At 33.7% G+C, this 15,986-nt stretch overlaps 1 protein-coding gene and 1 pseudogene across 1 annotated transcript; one reads left to right on the top strand and one right to left on the bottom strand.

The window, feature by feature from the left end:
* Nucleotides 1–5,188: 5,188 nt before the first annotated feature.
* Nucleotides 5,189–11,537, top strand: LOC131657666 (FBD-associated F-box protein At1g66310-like; annotated as a pseudogene).
* A 2,076-nt stretch (nt 11,538–13,613) lies between these two features.
* On the bottom strand, nt 13,614–15,471 carry LOC131655054 (plasma membrane ATPase 4-like). The gene is made up of 3 exons (XM_058924958.1): nt 15,314–15,471; nt 14,526–14,882; nt 13,614–13,970 (listed from the first exon to the last, which is right to left on the bottom strand). The coding sequence occupies exons 1-3, from the start codon at nt 15,362–15,364 to the stop codon at nt 13,716–13,718; spliced, it is 663 nt and encodes a 220-aa protein (XP_058780941.1). The 5' UTR covers nt 15,365–15,471; the 3' UTR covers nt 13,614–13,715.
* Nucleotides 15,472–15,986: the final 515 nt, after the last annotated feature.

Here is a 15,986-nt window from a genome sequence, read left to right as displayed (position 1 = left end):
CATGTCCATGCTAAGACTTTAGTGTTAACAATACCTTCTTTGAGGTCCACGATATCGCCTCTAAAGAGAAGATTGTTTCTTATGGACCAAATACTCTAACATGTGGAGAACCAAATGACCAGGATCTTATTATTGGACACCCTCTCCTTTAGTATATTATGGAACATACTCAAATGGGTCAAACCCTCTACCTAAATATTGACCTTGCAATCAATCCACCACATGATGCTAGCCTTAATCTTGACCGATACCGAACACCGAAAGAATAAGTGGTTTACATCCTCATCCTTCAAAAAATGTAACATGTAACTCATACTGTCCTCATCCGGCAAAAGACCTCTCAGAGAGAATTGATCTTTCTTTGGCAACCTATTAAGAAGAAGACGCCATCCAAAAACTAGGATTCTTGATTGAAGACTTGGACGACCACAACTTGTCGAAACACCACAATCGGTACTAGTCAATGATCATTTTCGTATTCTAACCTATGAAGAAAAGAAAACCACACCACACAGTATAGCAACCATAGTTTCTCAATTTCCATACAAACATGTCATCACCTTCTTTCTGCCGAGAAATATGTCGCAATAAATTATACATCCCTAAGACTTCCCGCCTTGCATCAAAGAGATGAATTAGTCTTCGATTTTTCCATTTCCATGATGAAACTCTGCCATTACTTAAAATTGGTGAGCATTTTCAACAAATGTTTTGTAATAATGAGCAAAAAGCACACAAATATGTGGAAGAATTGATTAAAGTTGCAAAAGAGTGAGAAAAGTGGACTTAGAAAATTTCTGAAGGAAAAGGCAAGGAAAGAAGACAGTTTTCCTCTATTTTTCTCGCGGTCGCGATGTTGACATCATGGGCGCTGTGGTGTCACATCATGATCACGATAGATTCCAACACGGATGCGATGCACCAAAAATTCAGATGCGTTTTGAATCTTTAAATAGAAAAAGTAGAGAACTTTTTAAGGTTTTGAATTTGAGATAGAAAGTGATGGTCAAGAGCTTTGGAGCATGATTTTAGAGAGAATTGGAGCCATTAGAGAACATGTTTTCATTTGATTTTGATGTATACTTCTTATAAATTCATGATAATTGTTATTGTCACTATGAGTAGCTAAGATAATTTAAATTAGGTCTTTTGAGATTAACCTAATTGTACTCTATTGGATCATATGATTGTTTGTTATTATTGAATTCCTTTATGTTATAATCATTGTTTAATTGTTCTTGTGCTTAATGTTGTTTATGTGTTTACGAGCGTTCAAATTGATATCAGATGAGTAGATATTATTGAGTGTAAGTCCATCGATCTGAACTAGGATAATTAGTCAACTTAGTAATTAACTAGAAATAGGAAATTATAAGTTGCGGATTTTGAATTAACGAACTTAGAAATGCTTGATTTAACTATGAATTGCCCTAAGGGATTAGGGGATAATTGTGTAAACTAGTGAGTTGTATACCAAAGAATTGGGTACAGTGGTATTTTTAATTCGATGTTTGATTATAGCTTAATTGAAATTCATTTGATACACAATTCATCAATAGATTATACCATTGTACACCAAGTAATTGCGTATAATGGTATTTTAATTCTTTGTGAGATTATAGCTTAATTGTAATTAATTTGATACATAATTCACCAATATGTATAATATGGAATTCGATAAAAAGATCTAATCGCCTTTCATCATCGAACTTTACTCCGTTAACTCTCTCATTCTTATTTTTTGTACCAAAATGCGATTGAAACCCCTTCCCCCTAATTATTTAGTTTAATTTGCAATGTTATTTACGTATTTTAATTCGCAAACCCTGTGGAGACGAATTAATTTATTACTTCGATGAAACTGGTCTAATTACTAGTTTAGTCAATCACCTACCAACATTGATTCGAAATTTTCTTACCTATGATATGTGACGCCAAACCAAATTGCATTGTGATCCAATAAACATCTCCATTTACATTTACTGATTATGGCCCAATTAAAGGCTTCTAAATCTCTTATGCCTAATCCTCCCTCCTTTTTAGATCTATAAACATCTTTACAACCTACCAAAAAAATCCTCTTCTTCTTTGCACAACCATTCCATAAGAAGTCCCTCTGTATTTTTGTCAAAATATTCACCACCTTCTCTGGTGGCTTGAAGAAGAACAGAAAGTAAATAGGTAGATTACTTAACATTGAATCGATCAGAGTAATCCTACCACCAAATGATAAAAATCTTTTCCTCCAAACTGATAGTTTCCTATTAAAGGAATCCACAGTTGGTTTCCAAGTATCCAATCTCCTATGATTTGATCCAACAGGAATACCAAGAAAGTTGAAAGGTATATAATTCAAACGACAATAGAGGAACTGAGATACCCATTTTATGAAATCTTGTGAGAAATTTAAACTGTACAATTTGCTCTTAAAGAAATTCACACTAAGACCAGAGACCAACTCAAACCCCCTTTAGAAGAGCCTTGATACCCCATAGATTACTATAAGAACCACTATCCAGCATAATCTTGTCATCTGCAAATTATAGAATATCCTATTCTATTGAACTATTGACACTGAAACCTGAAAAAGTAACCAAATCCCACCACCTTTTGCATCATACTGGCCAAAACCTCGGCCACAATCTAATAAAGGAAAGGAGAAATAGGATCACCTTGCTTCAAACCTTTCTTTACCTTGAAATATTTAATAGGACTCCTATGCACCAAAACGGAAAAGCTACTATTAAACACATAAGCGTTAATCCATTATATCCATTTTCCTCAAACCTCATTCTTCTTATTGTGAATAATAGGAAATTCCAATTTTCATTGTCATACTCTTTTTAGAAGTCCACCTTAAATAAAATAAAATAATTATTATTCCTCATTTCCAGATCAATAATTTTGTTCACCACCACCACTCCATCTAGACTTTGTCTCCCAGGGGTAAAAGCAGTTTGGCAAATATAAATAAGCTTTCCTACCACCCCTTTAAGTCTACCAGACAGAAGTTTAGATATGATCTTATACAGACCACTCATAAGACAAGTTGGTCTATAGAAGAAGTGGTAGCCTTAAGAAGTTTACCTTTTTTTTTATGAAATTCGCAAATGAACGTGAAAAGACCCTCCTTCATCACATTCCAACACTTCTTTAAGAACCCAAAATTGATCCCAGAAGGACTTGGACATTTGTCCCCATCTCTAGCCCAAACCACTTCCTTAAATTCTTCCATCGAGAGTCACTCTTTCCAAAAACACATATCCAATTTTGATAGCTCCCTAAAAAGAATACCATATAGCATCACCATGTTCCACTTAACCTCCTTGAACTTATCTTCAAAGAAACCCTTAGTTCCATCTTTCAACCCCTCCACGCTCTACTCTACCATCCCTAGTGAAATTCTATTCTCCTGATGGAAAGATGTCAGACACAATGTTTAGATAATGTGTATGACAAGTTTATTACGTACAAGACATAATGAAAGAATAATATAAATAACAGAGAAATTGGTAACTTAGTTCGATGTAAAAATACCTACGTCTTGAGTGCAATAACCTAATGAAAGGATATTCACTCTTAATATTCAAAAGTACAAATTGGTCATAATTGATCCCTTCTAGTTCAAAGCCTCTTTTCCTAATACTACCCGTTAATTTATATTCATGACTCTCTATAGAAAGACCTCCACTTCTAATAGTCAGAAGTACAATTCGTCTTATCTGAAGTCACTTCATCTATTTCCGCTTTCCTAATACTACCCATGAATATTCAATCAAGGTTCCCCTTAAATTTGATACACCTCTCACTTTCACTCAAACACTCTCACACAAGATTGTTAAACTCGTGGGTAGACTCGTAAACTTGTACGAGTTTACGAGTCTAGGAAGCAAAAACGAGTAGACTCGTGCATTGAATATTTTTTTGGATAGACCCGAGTAGACTTGGACAAACTCGTATAGACTCGCGAGTCTATAACGAGTTTACGAGTCTATATTTTTTTTTATAAAAAACCCAAAAAGGCCCAAATTTCCCAAAAGATTTTATTTTATTTTTAAAAAAACTTATTTTTTTTTGCTTGTATGGGAATTAGAAAATATCTCTCAGAGTATCTTGTTTCACCAAAGTTTCGGCCTCCATTCATCGACGGGGTAAATTTGTTTTGCCTCTTTCTTTGTTCGTGTTCTTTGTTGTAAATCAATCCTTCGATGTAATTATTTTCTTATATGTTTCATTTGGATGCTTCTCTCATATATTATCTTGTGTAAACAGGATATGCCATTGTTTAATCAAGTGATTCAGGTCCACTGATCTTGATCACCATCTAACAAGAAGTTGCATTTATAGCTTTAGATAGTCGTTTTTTGGGGAAACACAATCACATACATGAAGACCGTTTCTCCTTTCCTGAAGGTCCTCAAACTGGTTGATTATGAAGAAAAACCCTCCATGGATTTCTTATATGAAGAGATGAATTTATCCAAAGAGAAGATAAAAAATTTCAATAATGTTAAGAAAAGATAAACCTTCTTAATTTTAATTTTTTTAATATTTGAATTAATTTTGTGTTGTTTCTAATATAGGATGTTTGCTATTATAGATATGCACATATTTTGAAAACCATTGATGAACATTGGGATAACCAATTTCATTGGCCCTTAAATGCCATAACATATTATCTTAATCCTCAGTTCCACTATGAAGATAATTTTAAAGATGAAGATGCTGAAGTTAAGAATGGGTTGTTCAGTTGTTTAAATAGGATGGTAAATGATGTTGTCGAACACAACAGAATTCTTAATCAAATGATTGAATTTCTTTATGCTAGAAGCATGTTTGGTTATGAAACTGCAAAGAACTCTAGGAAGAATAAGTTACCCGCTAAATGGTGGGATTTCTAGAAAATTAAAGAAGTTGGTAATTCGTGTTCTAAGCTTAACTTGCATTTCCTCTGGTTGCGAACATAATTGGAGTTCCTTGAAATGGTAATGAATTATTAATTGCTTGTTTATAGACTTTAATTTTATTTTTTTATAGGTTGCATCAAAAAATATGAATAACTTAGTTTATGTCATGTACAGTTTGAAGTTAAATAATAGAAAAGAAAAAGAAACATGTGTTGTTCTTTCATTTTGAAGATATTCATTTAGATGTTTAATGAATATTTGAAGATCCTAATAAATAAAATATGCAAATTGATGTTAATATTAAGCAAGATGATGTTATTCTTAACAATGTTCCGGAAGCTGTTATTGTTGTTACTAATGTTGTGCGAAGTGGTGGTGGTGGAAATGTTGAATTATGTGGAAGTGAAACTTCAAGTGATCCAACTTTGGTTAATGATGAATAAGGTGTTTCATCAGGGACTTTCAGTGCTTTTTTTACTTGACATGCATAAGAATTCTAACCTCTAAAGTAAAGGATTCAGAATGCAAAACACTTCCAAAAACTTAACCACACTTTAAATCATTTTTAATAAAGATTTGAGATTTTCTCATTAAGTGAAAATCCAAATCTTGTAATTAAAATAAATCCAATTAAGTCTCTTCATAAAATAAATTAAATCTTAAATCAATATTTTTGCATATCTATTTCAACACAATCTTAGAAAAAACAAATCTGAACCAAATCATCATTCAAAACATATTTAAATAAAAAATTTCTTCAATGTAAATCCAATCAATTCTTCTTTGATAAAATCAAATCCAAATATTTTAATGAATTGATATCCAATTAAATTTTCTTCAGCTAATATGGGTTATGATTCAATAAAATATTTTTTCAAATTGATTTGGATTAAAATAATTATTTTCTAAACACAACTACAAACAAACTTTTGGAAGAATTAAATAGAAAGAATCTTGAATAAAGTATGAAGAGAATTAGAACCCAATCCGAGTAGCCCGCACGCTAGAATGTCACACAACATGTTCAACACATCTTGTACAATAATTAGCTTACATGATTTTCCAATCAAATATTTTTTTCAAAGCAACTTCAACATAATCTTAGACTGAACAACCCTTAACCAAATCTTGTAATCAACTCTAGAATGAAACACATAATCAAATGAGCCAAGTTGTTCTAAAAAAAATTCGAGACATCTTAATTTCCATTTTTCCAATAAAAATAAGTCAATTCAAATGTAATAACAATATCCCCTTTGGCTATTTTTTTAGGAAAACCACAAATTAAACATTTCTTCAAAAAACATACCACATATAGTGCATAAGCAATTCAAAGAGAAGTGTGTCTTTCCTTTTTCTCCCCATATTTTCCTAAAAAGAGACAAAGTATAGAAAACCATTATCAACAAACAACAAAGAAACAACCAACACGAGCCAGAAGACAATAACTTCACTGAAACCATTAAATCAACAATAGATATTGTCAACAGGCAAGGTGTTATACACATTCTTATAGACATTCTTCATGATATCATTATCAGAGTGCAGAAAAACCAAAAACATATTAGTTAAAACATAACCATAAATAGGGGTGCTCAAAACCAAACCAACCCAATAGAAAACCGCAAACTAAATCAAACCAAACCGAAACCGCAAAAAAACGCATTTCGTTCGGATTAGTTTGAGTCATTTTTTAACAAAACCGCATGGTTCGGTTCGATTTGCAGTTTGTATTTTGTAAACCGAACCAAACCGAATCAAACCGCATTATGTTACAATCTAAAATTTACTTAACTCACATCCAACCCAAACTTAAACCTATTATACATTAGCCTTATGATTACGAACAATTTTCTCATTCTTACACATATAATTTCAGTCTTGATTTTCTCAAATCTCTAATAACATTATCGCATCTTCTTTGCCACATACATCTTCTCTTCTTCTATAGTCTCTGTACTCTCTTATATTCTTTCTTTTTCAACTTCTCATTTTTATATAAATGTTCTGTATTTCTGTTTCATTTTTATCGCACATCTTCTTATCTAATCTCTCAACACCTTATTTTTTTCTTTTTCACCTTCACTAATCTTTCGTCTCTTCAATTTTTTGTTTCATTATAATAATTTTTATATTATTTTATGCTATTATTTTATGTTTAATATTCCACTTTTGTCTAATTTAAATTTTACATATTAAATGGAAAATTGTTGTCAAAATATGACGAGTTTTGTTGTTATTTGATAGTGTATGAATGTCTAAATACAAAATTATATTGTCATCTATATATGTATGTATGACTCAATAAAATATTAGTATAAAACCGAACCAACCGAGCCGAACAAAACCGCATTAGTTTGGTTTTGTTTGGTTCAGATTTTTTTTAAAAGGCAATCGAACCAAACCAAACCGCACTATTTTTTCTCTTGTGGTTCAGATGATTTTTTTCGTCAAAACCACCCAAACCGCACCACGAGCACTGAACTTACATATAACAACAATATCAAACTTCTTAGAACACACTATAGAAACAACATCCTATCTCGCATATCATTATATCATCATATCCCCCCTAATTGTTAAAAATGAGCAAGGGGTAATAGAAATATCCAATTCATAATGGGAACGAGAAAAAGGATCAACCAAATAGCAGCAGTAGCAACAACATGTTAAGATTAAGAAGCTCGAGGAGATTTGGGAGGCCACACTTTTTATTTTTTTTAAATAAGACAAGATTATGTCTCTTATGAATTAAAGCCTTTGAGAATAAGACTTCTTATATGCCTATGCTACATTTATTCATTAGAAAACATACCAGTTTCATCAATAAGAGAAATCATGTGTATCACAATGTCAACAGCATGTTTCCCAACAATCATCATGTAACTCAAAGTCAAAACACGTACCGCAGCACACATCTCATCATCACAACTAAAAATGTATTTCTTTTGAATACTTGAAATACCATAAATTAAATAATAAATAGGGAACACCAATGGGTGGCTAGATGACGTGATAATCAACATGTTTAACAATTTATAAAGACATATTCTCCATATTCCATGGCACCATGAGTTTCTACCTGGTACATAAAACCAGAGTTGCAGCATCATATTACATATGATTGCAGACTTATCACTTTAACAAGAAAGTCACAAACACCTTTCATGGTAGTGGACATAACAATGATTTCTTGGAGAGCCTTGACTTCATGGATAAGTTCCTTGAGAATGTGACTTTTCACCGACCCAAACATAGGTGCCACATTACACATATCTTCGTCACTAGGTAAATATTAGGAAGACTAATGTCAGGGGCATGTTTCCTAGCAAACAATTTGCAATTGAAATATTCAACAACTCAGGAGCAATACCATCATTATTTACACAACAAATTTAAGAGAGGAACCCAATAGGAAATTTAACCACAAATTCCTTCACCAATTTAGGGTAACAAGATCCAACATTCAAAATTGTTTTTAACAACCGAACATCACTAAAAAGCTCTGTAATTTCACTGTACTTCGGTGCTTCAACATAGAGTTTATCTAGAGCCATCCTCCCATTGTAAATAAAATCACATTTTATTGTACTTTCTTCACAATGAAAAGGAACAGATGAAGAATTATTGGTACTTCAGTGCTTCAACATAGAGTTTATGTTTCCTTCAATCCAATAGGTGTGTGACAAGTTCTTCGACATCAGGCCTCGATACTACTTGGAGCAATCCTCTTTCCTTTTCTAAGGGATTTCTAAATAGTAAAAATCTCATCAGCAAAGTCATCATTGATAATCTCGTTGTCATTAACATTTTCACTTGCAAACTCATCCTTATTGAAAGGGGTAAACTTAGCAAGAACTTCATTATTATGTGGTGAAATTCTATTCCTCAGGAGATAAATGTTAGACCATATGTTTGAGATAACTTGTCCAACTTATTAAACCAGATTTAACACAATATGATAGCAACATTAATTCAAAGTAAAAATAATAAAGAACGCAACAAAATTTATAACCTAATTTAGTGCAAACCACAAGTACATTTGGAGGACGTCCAACCCAACAAAGGAAATTCACTCTTCTATAGAATTAGTATAAAGAGTCTTAGATGAACAAGTCCCTTGTTCAATTCCCCTCTTTTTAATTTTATGCTAGTATCTTTCTATTTAGGACTTCCCCTAAATAGCAGAACCTTCTCTCACTTTATCTCAATCACTAACCCTATTGATCAACTTTAATAAACAACTTAGAGAATGTTGAATTACAACTCAACTAAACAAACCAACTAATATGCCTTACAACTCTCTGATATGTGACCTTTCCATCGATTTCTGACAAGTATAGTGGTGGAATTATTTTAAGGATGACATCTTTATTGTTTCCCCAAGTTACTTAGGTATGATTGAATGTGATTTGTCTAGTTATCTTTTGGCCAACCATGTGAGTTCAGTTCTTTCTCGCATTTGGAGATGGCTCCTTATAAAGTGGTTGTTTATAGGAAAAAACAACCACTTTATAAGGGGGTCATCCCCTACTAGAGAGAACCTGACTAAATGTAGAATGTTAATATGTATTGAGAGTGTTTCTTTTCCGCTATGTAGCGGGCCAATAGAGCCAATTTTTCATCGGTGGTCTAGTATACGATTTTTAGGTGGTTGAGGGGGTGTTTTATTCTTCCTAGAGATCTTTTGACTATTTTTGATGATATTTAGATCTCTGAGAAGAAGTTATAGGATTAGGAGTGGTCTCTCTATGATATGACATCTGGTAGTGTGATTGATATTGAAATCTCGTAATGATATTGTTTTTTATGTTCCTCTACTAGCGTGGAAGGATGTGGAAGACAATAGCATTTTCTTGACTTGAAAACTTATGTGTTTTCTCTGTCTTGTTTGAGAGCCCTATTCTTTGTCCGAGTCAACAGTGGGTTAAGTGACATTGACCTTACGGCGGAGCATTTTTAATGATTCGTTTTGAGGTTTCTTTGTTATTGATGATGACTTCTTTGAACTAAGATCTAGCTTATCCTCTTTAGTAGCGATGTCTTGCTTTGAATTTTATTTCTTTAATTTGTTGTTTTGTTAGATTGTCTGTATATTGGTGTTTTTTTGGCTTTGCTTGTTTCTTATTCACTATATATTATGTGTTTGTTCGATCCTTCTATTGTCTACCTCGATTCAATATATATATATATATAAAAGAGTAGTGGTAGCGGTTAATTCATTCAATAAACTTTTCTTAATTCCCGTAATTTTATTTATGGAATCTTATAATTTAGAAACTGAAGTATTATTATAGAAAACCTAACATCCGCAGCTTGACATGATCTCTATTCTTCTTTTGTTTTGGCGTCATCTTCTTCTATATTAAGATCAACTGTTTACCTGAAGAAATTCTTTGTCATACACTCTCTTTTCTTCCAACCACACAAGCCGTTGCCACAAGCGTCCTTTCACATAGTTGGACAAACATATGGCGTAATGTTACCGCTCTTAATCTCACCGACGTGTTGTTGTATAATCGAGAACTCTACCTCCGATTTAACGAGTTTGTCTTGCTCTCACGTAATTACATCAAGAGTTGCATTATCTGCATTGGTTTAGATGACCGTACCCGTCGTCCTGGTTTTCCGAATTTGATCAATTGGATCAACGCTGTGGTACAACGCAGAGTCGAGCATCTTGAAATGTACGGTGGTATTAATCTCAGATTGCCATATAGCATTCTCACTTGCAGGACCCTTGTGGATCTCAGATTTCATGGATTCAACGTGAATGTGTTTTCTTGCGCTACACTCCTCTCCTTCAAATTCCTTTATTTATTGGACTGTAAGTTTACAAATGCTCGCGATTTAACCTTGTTTTTAGCCGGATGTCAAATTCTAGAAGAATTATACATATGTAATATGTTCAATCGAATGCCGTTCGAAGGACTCCCTAACCTATCAAGAATGTGGAAGGTTAGACTAAAAAAATTGACGATAGCGATCATGCCCGGCACTTGTTGTCATTTTCCATTGAAAGCACTTCATAATGTGAAGAAGTTGCAAATAGAAATAAACAAGGTATAGAAAAATATGATTGATTTGTATCTTTTCTATTCTTATTTCTTAATAGTTATTTGTTTGCCTAGATGTATCAACGTTTTGATGAGATACCTACCTTTCATAATTTGGTAAGGTTGAAACTTCACTCAATCAACTATAATTGGAGTTTGTTTGTTCGAATGTTGAATCATTGCCCTAATCTTCAAAATGTCGCGCTTAGTCAGGTTAGTTTAGAAATTTAGATATTCTATAAGAAATTATTATTTCATATATAGTTGTGATTTATTTTATTTATCTATATTAATAGGGTCTTTTTGGTGGAGATGGACGAAGAGGCGATGCCAAAGAAAACTGGACAGACCCGACATTTGTTCCGAAGTGCCTTTCTTTACACCTTAAAACTTGCATACTTAGTTATTTATCGCGCAAAAAAGATGACTTTCTAATGGCAAGATATATCCTTAAGAATGCAAGAGTTTTACAAAGCATGATAATCACATGCCATAATGATCCGGAAACTGAGAATTTTCCTTATGTCCAAAGGCCTCTCCTACATGTCAACTTCGTTTAGGTTTACTAGTTTGAATTTTGAACTTGATGGTCCTGTATGCAGACGATACAATCGTTACAAGCAAGAAGATTGAAAAAAAGTTTCAGAAATGAAAGGAACGTTTTAATTTATTCGATTAGATGTCTTTGTGTGGCCAACATCTTTGTGTTTTCGAATAGGTGTCTTGGTTAAAGATAAATTGTCATCAGATCTTGCTAGTTGGCACTTGGCATTAATATTTCCCAACCTTGAATGAATGAAGCATCATCATTGTTGCACCGTAAAGCTGGACCCTTTCGTTTCAAATATTTGAAGAGGATATGTGAGAACATGTTTGTTCTGCTTGATTTGATGGTCTCTGGTGCTACATTGAAGATTTATTAAGATTGTGCAAGCCTTGTTGGTCTGAACTTAACTTTTGTGTGCAAGTTTTTTAGGTTTTTTCAATTAATTGTGGTCTAATATTGTATTGGGTTGGTTGTTAGTGGTAGGAGTTTCTTGCATAATATTCTTTGATTTATCTTTTCCACATCTGGTGCTTAGTTTACATATTTTTCACAACACTTGTTCAAATGCACAATAATAACTATATATATTATTAGTATGTTTGGCTCGACCCACACAGTAAGAAAAATAGATTATTAGCGGACATTCCTTCCGGAGTTGTATATGCAGTTTTCAGAGTCAACACCTCATCATTTTTAGCTGTCATAGTTCCCAGAATTGCATCTGTTTGAATCGGAGCTTCCTGAGCATTAACTGCGTGTGATATAATTGCATGTTCTGCCTTCTTTTATTCACCTACCAGCTAGAGCCATTTACATTGTGAGATTTTGTGTCCAACAACTCAACAGTGAATGTTAAAGACACACCGACCTCCATCACGCTACAGCTGAACTCCTTCATTCCATGACTTCGCCTTGGCCTTTTTACCAATCGAGGCGGATATCTTAGGCTCTTTTCTCCTGGAGATGGGACAACCAAATTCTTGATTGTGGGAGCAGATTAGTCAGGAAGTGGATAGAAGCGAAAGTTGTTGCCAAAATGACAGCTGAAAGAGTCTGCCGCTTCTAGTGGCAGAAGATTGCAGGTTCCGTCTCATGACACAGTCTCTGACTTTTGCCGGGGGTTAGGAGTTCAAACAAAGTTCGCATCTATGTCCACCCGCAAGGCAATGGACAAAAGCTAAATTGGCAAACAAGGTATACCAGAGATTATTCACAAAATAAACCAGAAGCTAAGCCTGATAGCATGGATACAATCATGCTATATAATGTACACCCAGGTCCAAGTTCATATAGAATTCTGGTCCCCAATTTTGGAGAAGCATACCTCATATACTAGGATTTCATTTAAGTGACTAATTTCACTTCTGGAATGATACCGTGTAACCAATTTTAATGACAGTCAATTCATGAAACACAAGTTTGAGACGAATAACATGTTTTACGATAAAAAATAGTCTGCATCTTATGCATCAGTGCACCATAGATGACATATAGATAGAGATGAGCCAGTACCCTACTGCCTGGTATTCTACATTTGGTTATCAGTTTGGAAAATTTCAGGGAAACAACAATAAGCTATAAAAGTGAAATAGAGTGCAACATTACTGGGGTCTAGCTGCAAGAACAGATTCATAATCCAAAATATTTTCCTCAAAGAGTTATATATTCTCAAAATTATTTTGTAACTTGGTCAACTGCAACATTTTTTTGTTATACACACTTCGTAATATCACTAGGCATAGAAAATTTATCAAAGTGATAAGCAGAGCCTCCAAAATTTTGAGACGGCTTTGCTCATCATTTCTATAAACTTTCCACGGATAGTGTAGTTACTCATTTGAAGTGTGTCTGAGCACTGTAGATAACAAAAAATGTCCGCAGTTGGCAAAGATACCAAGTAATATGAAAGATGTTATTGAAGTGTAGATGAACCAACTGCAGCTGCCCTTGCATATGGCCTTCAAAAGAGAACAAATAATGTTGGAAAACGAAACGTGTTCATCTCTGATCTCGGTGGTCGCACGTTGAATGTGTCCCTCCTCACACTCAAAAACGATGGCTTATTGTTGGAAAACGAAAGGTGTTCAACTTTGATGTAATAGATTGCTAAAGATTTTTAAGTGAAATTAAGCAATAAAATAAGGATATTCAAATAAGTCGAATAAACTATAAATGCTAACAGTAATATCAAATTTCAAGACCTGTCTAGCAACACCCAAAGAACGGAGTCCACCCTTCAATCTCACCTTTCTTAACAGTTGATCCAGAAAAGACTTCATTCGAGGGATTCTTCGTTGCCGGAAGAGATTCTCCAGTTAAGGCAGACTGATCAACACTCAAAGCATCCCCCTCAAGAAGACGAGCATCCGCAGGAATGATATCTCCCAATTTAATACTGATTATGTCACCAGGGACTAAAATTGCAGCATCTTCTTCAGACCAGCGACCATCTCTGAGAACCTACAGTTTTTGTAACAAGAAAAGTAAATTAACATCAATTAATAAAGAAAATAGACATATAGAGCCCCAAACACCAAGTAAATATCCAAGTTGGTTCTTGAAATTGTAGGGTTCTATCAATCTCTTCCCCCATATTATCAATATTTCAAAATGATCCCTAGAACTGCAAATGTTAATCAAGTCCCTCCCTCTTTCTGGGGGATCTGCTATCAAATAAATCCTTAAAATCATTCAATCACTTTCAAATTCATCCCAGATATTATCAACTTAATTTAATTTCAGTCACTACAAATACCAACCAAGGGACAAATTCGATTACAATTTTGCAATTTCAAAAATCATTTTAGAATATCGATAACACGGTGAATCCAATCTTACAATTTCAAGAATAAATTTGAAGTAAACAGTCATAATAATTTTAAAAAATTAATAAGTTGAACGAAATCACAAGTGTTGGCGTTGTGTCGCCAACACACGCCTTTTTTCCTGAGATCAAAATTACTATTTACTCACTTAAAAAACAGAAATAGTAATAGATTTAGGATATAATTATACCCTTGTTTTGGGGGCTAAACCAGCCATGAGAGCAGCAGCAGCATTTCCAGCATTATTCTCTTCAATGAAACTGATAGTTGAGTTAATAACCAACAGAGAAATAATACCAACAAAATCCTGCCAATCCGGAGGTCTTCCACTTCCATTAGCCAAAGCAATCGCCATAATAGCAGCAGCTTCCATAACCCATGACAAAGGATTCCACATAAACCCTAAAAACTTCCAAAACTTGCTCTCCTTTTTCTCTTCCAATTTGTTCGGACCAAAAACTTGAAGCCGATTCGCTCCTTCGTCGGACGATAAACCTTCTTTCGAACATTTCAGCTGCTCAAACACTTCCTCCACCGGAATCCGTTCCTGAAAACGTTTCCAGTGAAAATCATGAACTCAAATTCAACAAAATTCAAAATAAAATAGAGAAAGTTTGATACACGCGCTCAACAAGGCGCGTGAAAGAAAGTGTAGAAAGTTAGTTAGCGTAGTAGTTACTTAAAACGCATTTTATATTGACGCGGCAAAACATAAACAAGCTGATATATGAATAGTATTCTCATCAAATTTTCGTGACTAGTTTAATAATCAACAAAATAAAATCCAAATATTAGCGTGATGATTCATATGGAGATTGAAGATTGTTGATGAAAGTTGAAATCAGATGTTAACAATTTCTACGTTGTATTTATCTATACAGAATTTTACTCTGATTTTACTGTGTCTGATACGCTGATTAGTCCGTAGAAAGATCAGATACCGAATTTTCATGAAAAAAAATAAAATAATGAACATACCAGATCAGCGTTCTCGTTCTTGATGATCTCTTCAAGACTGATACCTCCCATGTTGAAACACCGTTCAAGATCAATGAAATGAAGAGTGTTGCAGAATCATGAAACTAAATGCAGAATTTATGTGAAAAATAATTTGAAGAAAGAGTGATGCAGCGGTTAGTTAGAGTGACTGGAAGGTGTATGTATATAATATGGATAAATATTTTAAAATCCTTTTATGATCGAAGTAAAATACTGACTGTAAAATTTAACTATATGGTTAAATATTTTAAAATCCTTTTAAAATGTATGTATTTTTATTTTTAGTGCCTCTGAAAAAATTTATCAAAGAATCACTAGTTTAAAGTTAAAAAATTAAACTTTTAGCCCCTCCACTACAAAAAAAAGTGCTCCCCAGCGACACATATTAGCGACGTGGAAGTCACGTGGGTAATTATTGCCTCTAGCGACGTGACAACCACGTCGCAACATATTTTTAAATTTAAAATAACTTTATAAACATAAAGTAATGAGGTGTCAGACGTTGGGTTACGTGAAAAATGTTGTGACGTGGGTAACACGTCGCTACATTAAATGTATAAATTAAAATTTAAAAAGCAATAACGTTCACATGGGGGGAGATTGGGGGGAGATTCAAATTTTAAAAAATTAAGTTGTGACGTTGTAAACACGT

The sequence above is a fragment of the Vicia villosa genome, linkage group LG3, assembly GCF_029867415.1.
Source record: "Vicia villosa cultivar HV-30 ecotype Madison, WI linkage group LG3, Vvil1.0, whole genome shotgun sequence".
NCBI lineage: Eukaryota > Viridiplantae > Streptophyta > Magnoliopsida > Fabales > Fabaceae > Vicia > Vicia villosa.
The sequence above is the reverse complement of the archived record's forward strand: the minus strand, read 5'-3'. Positions and strand labels throughout refer to the sequence as shown.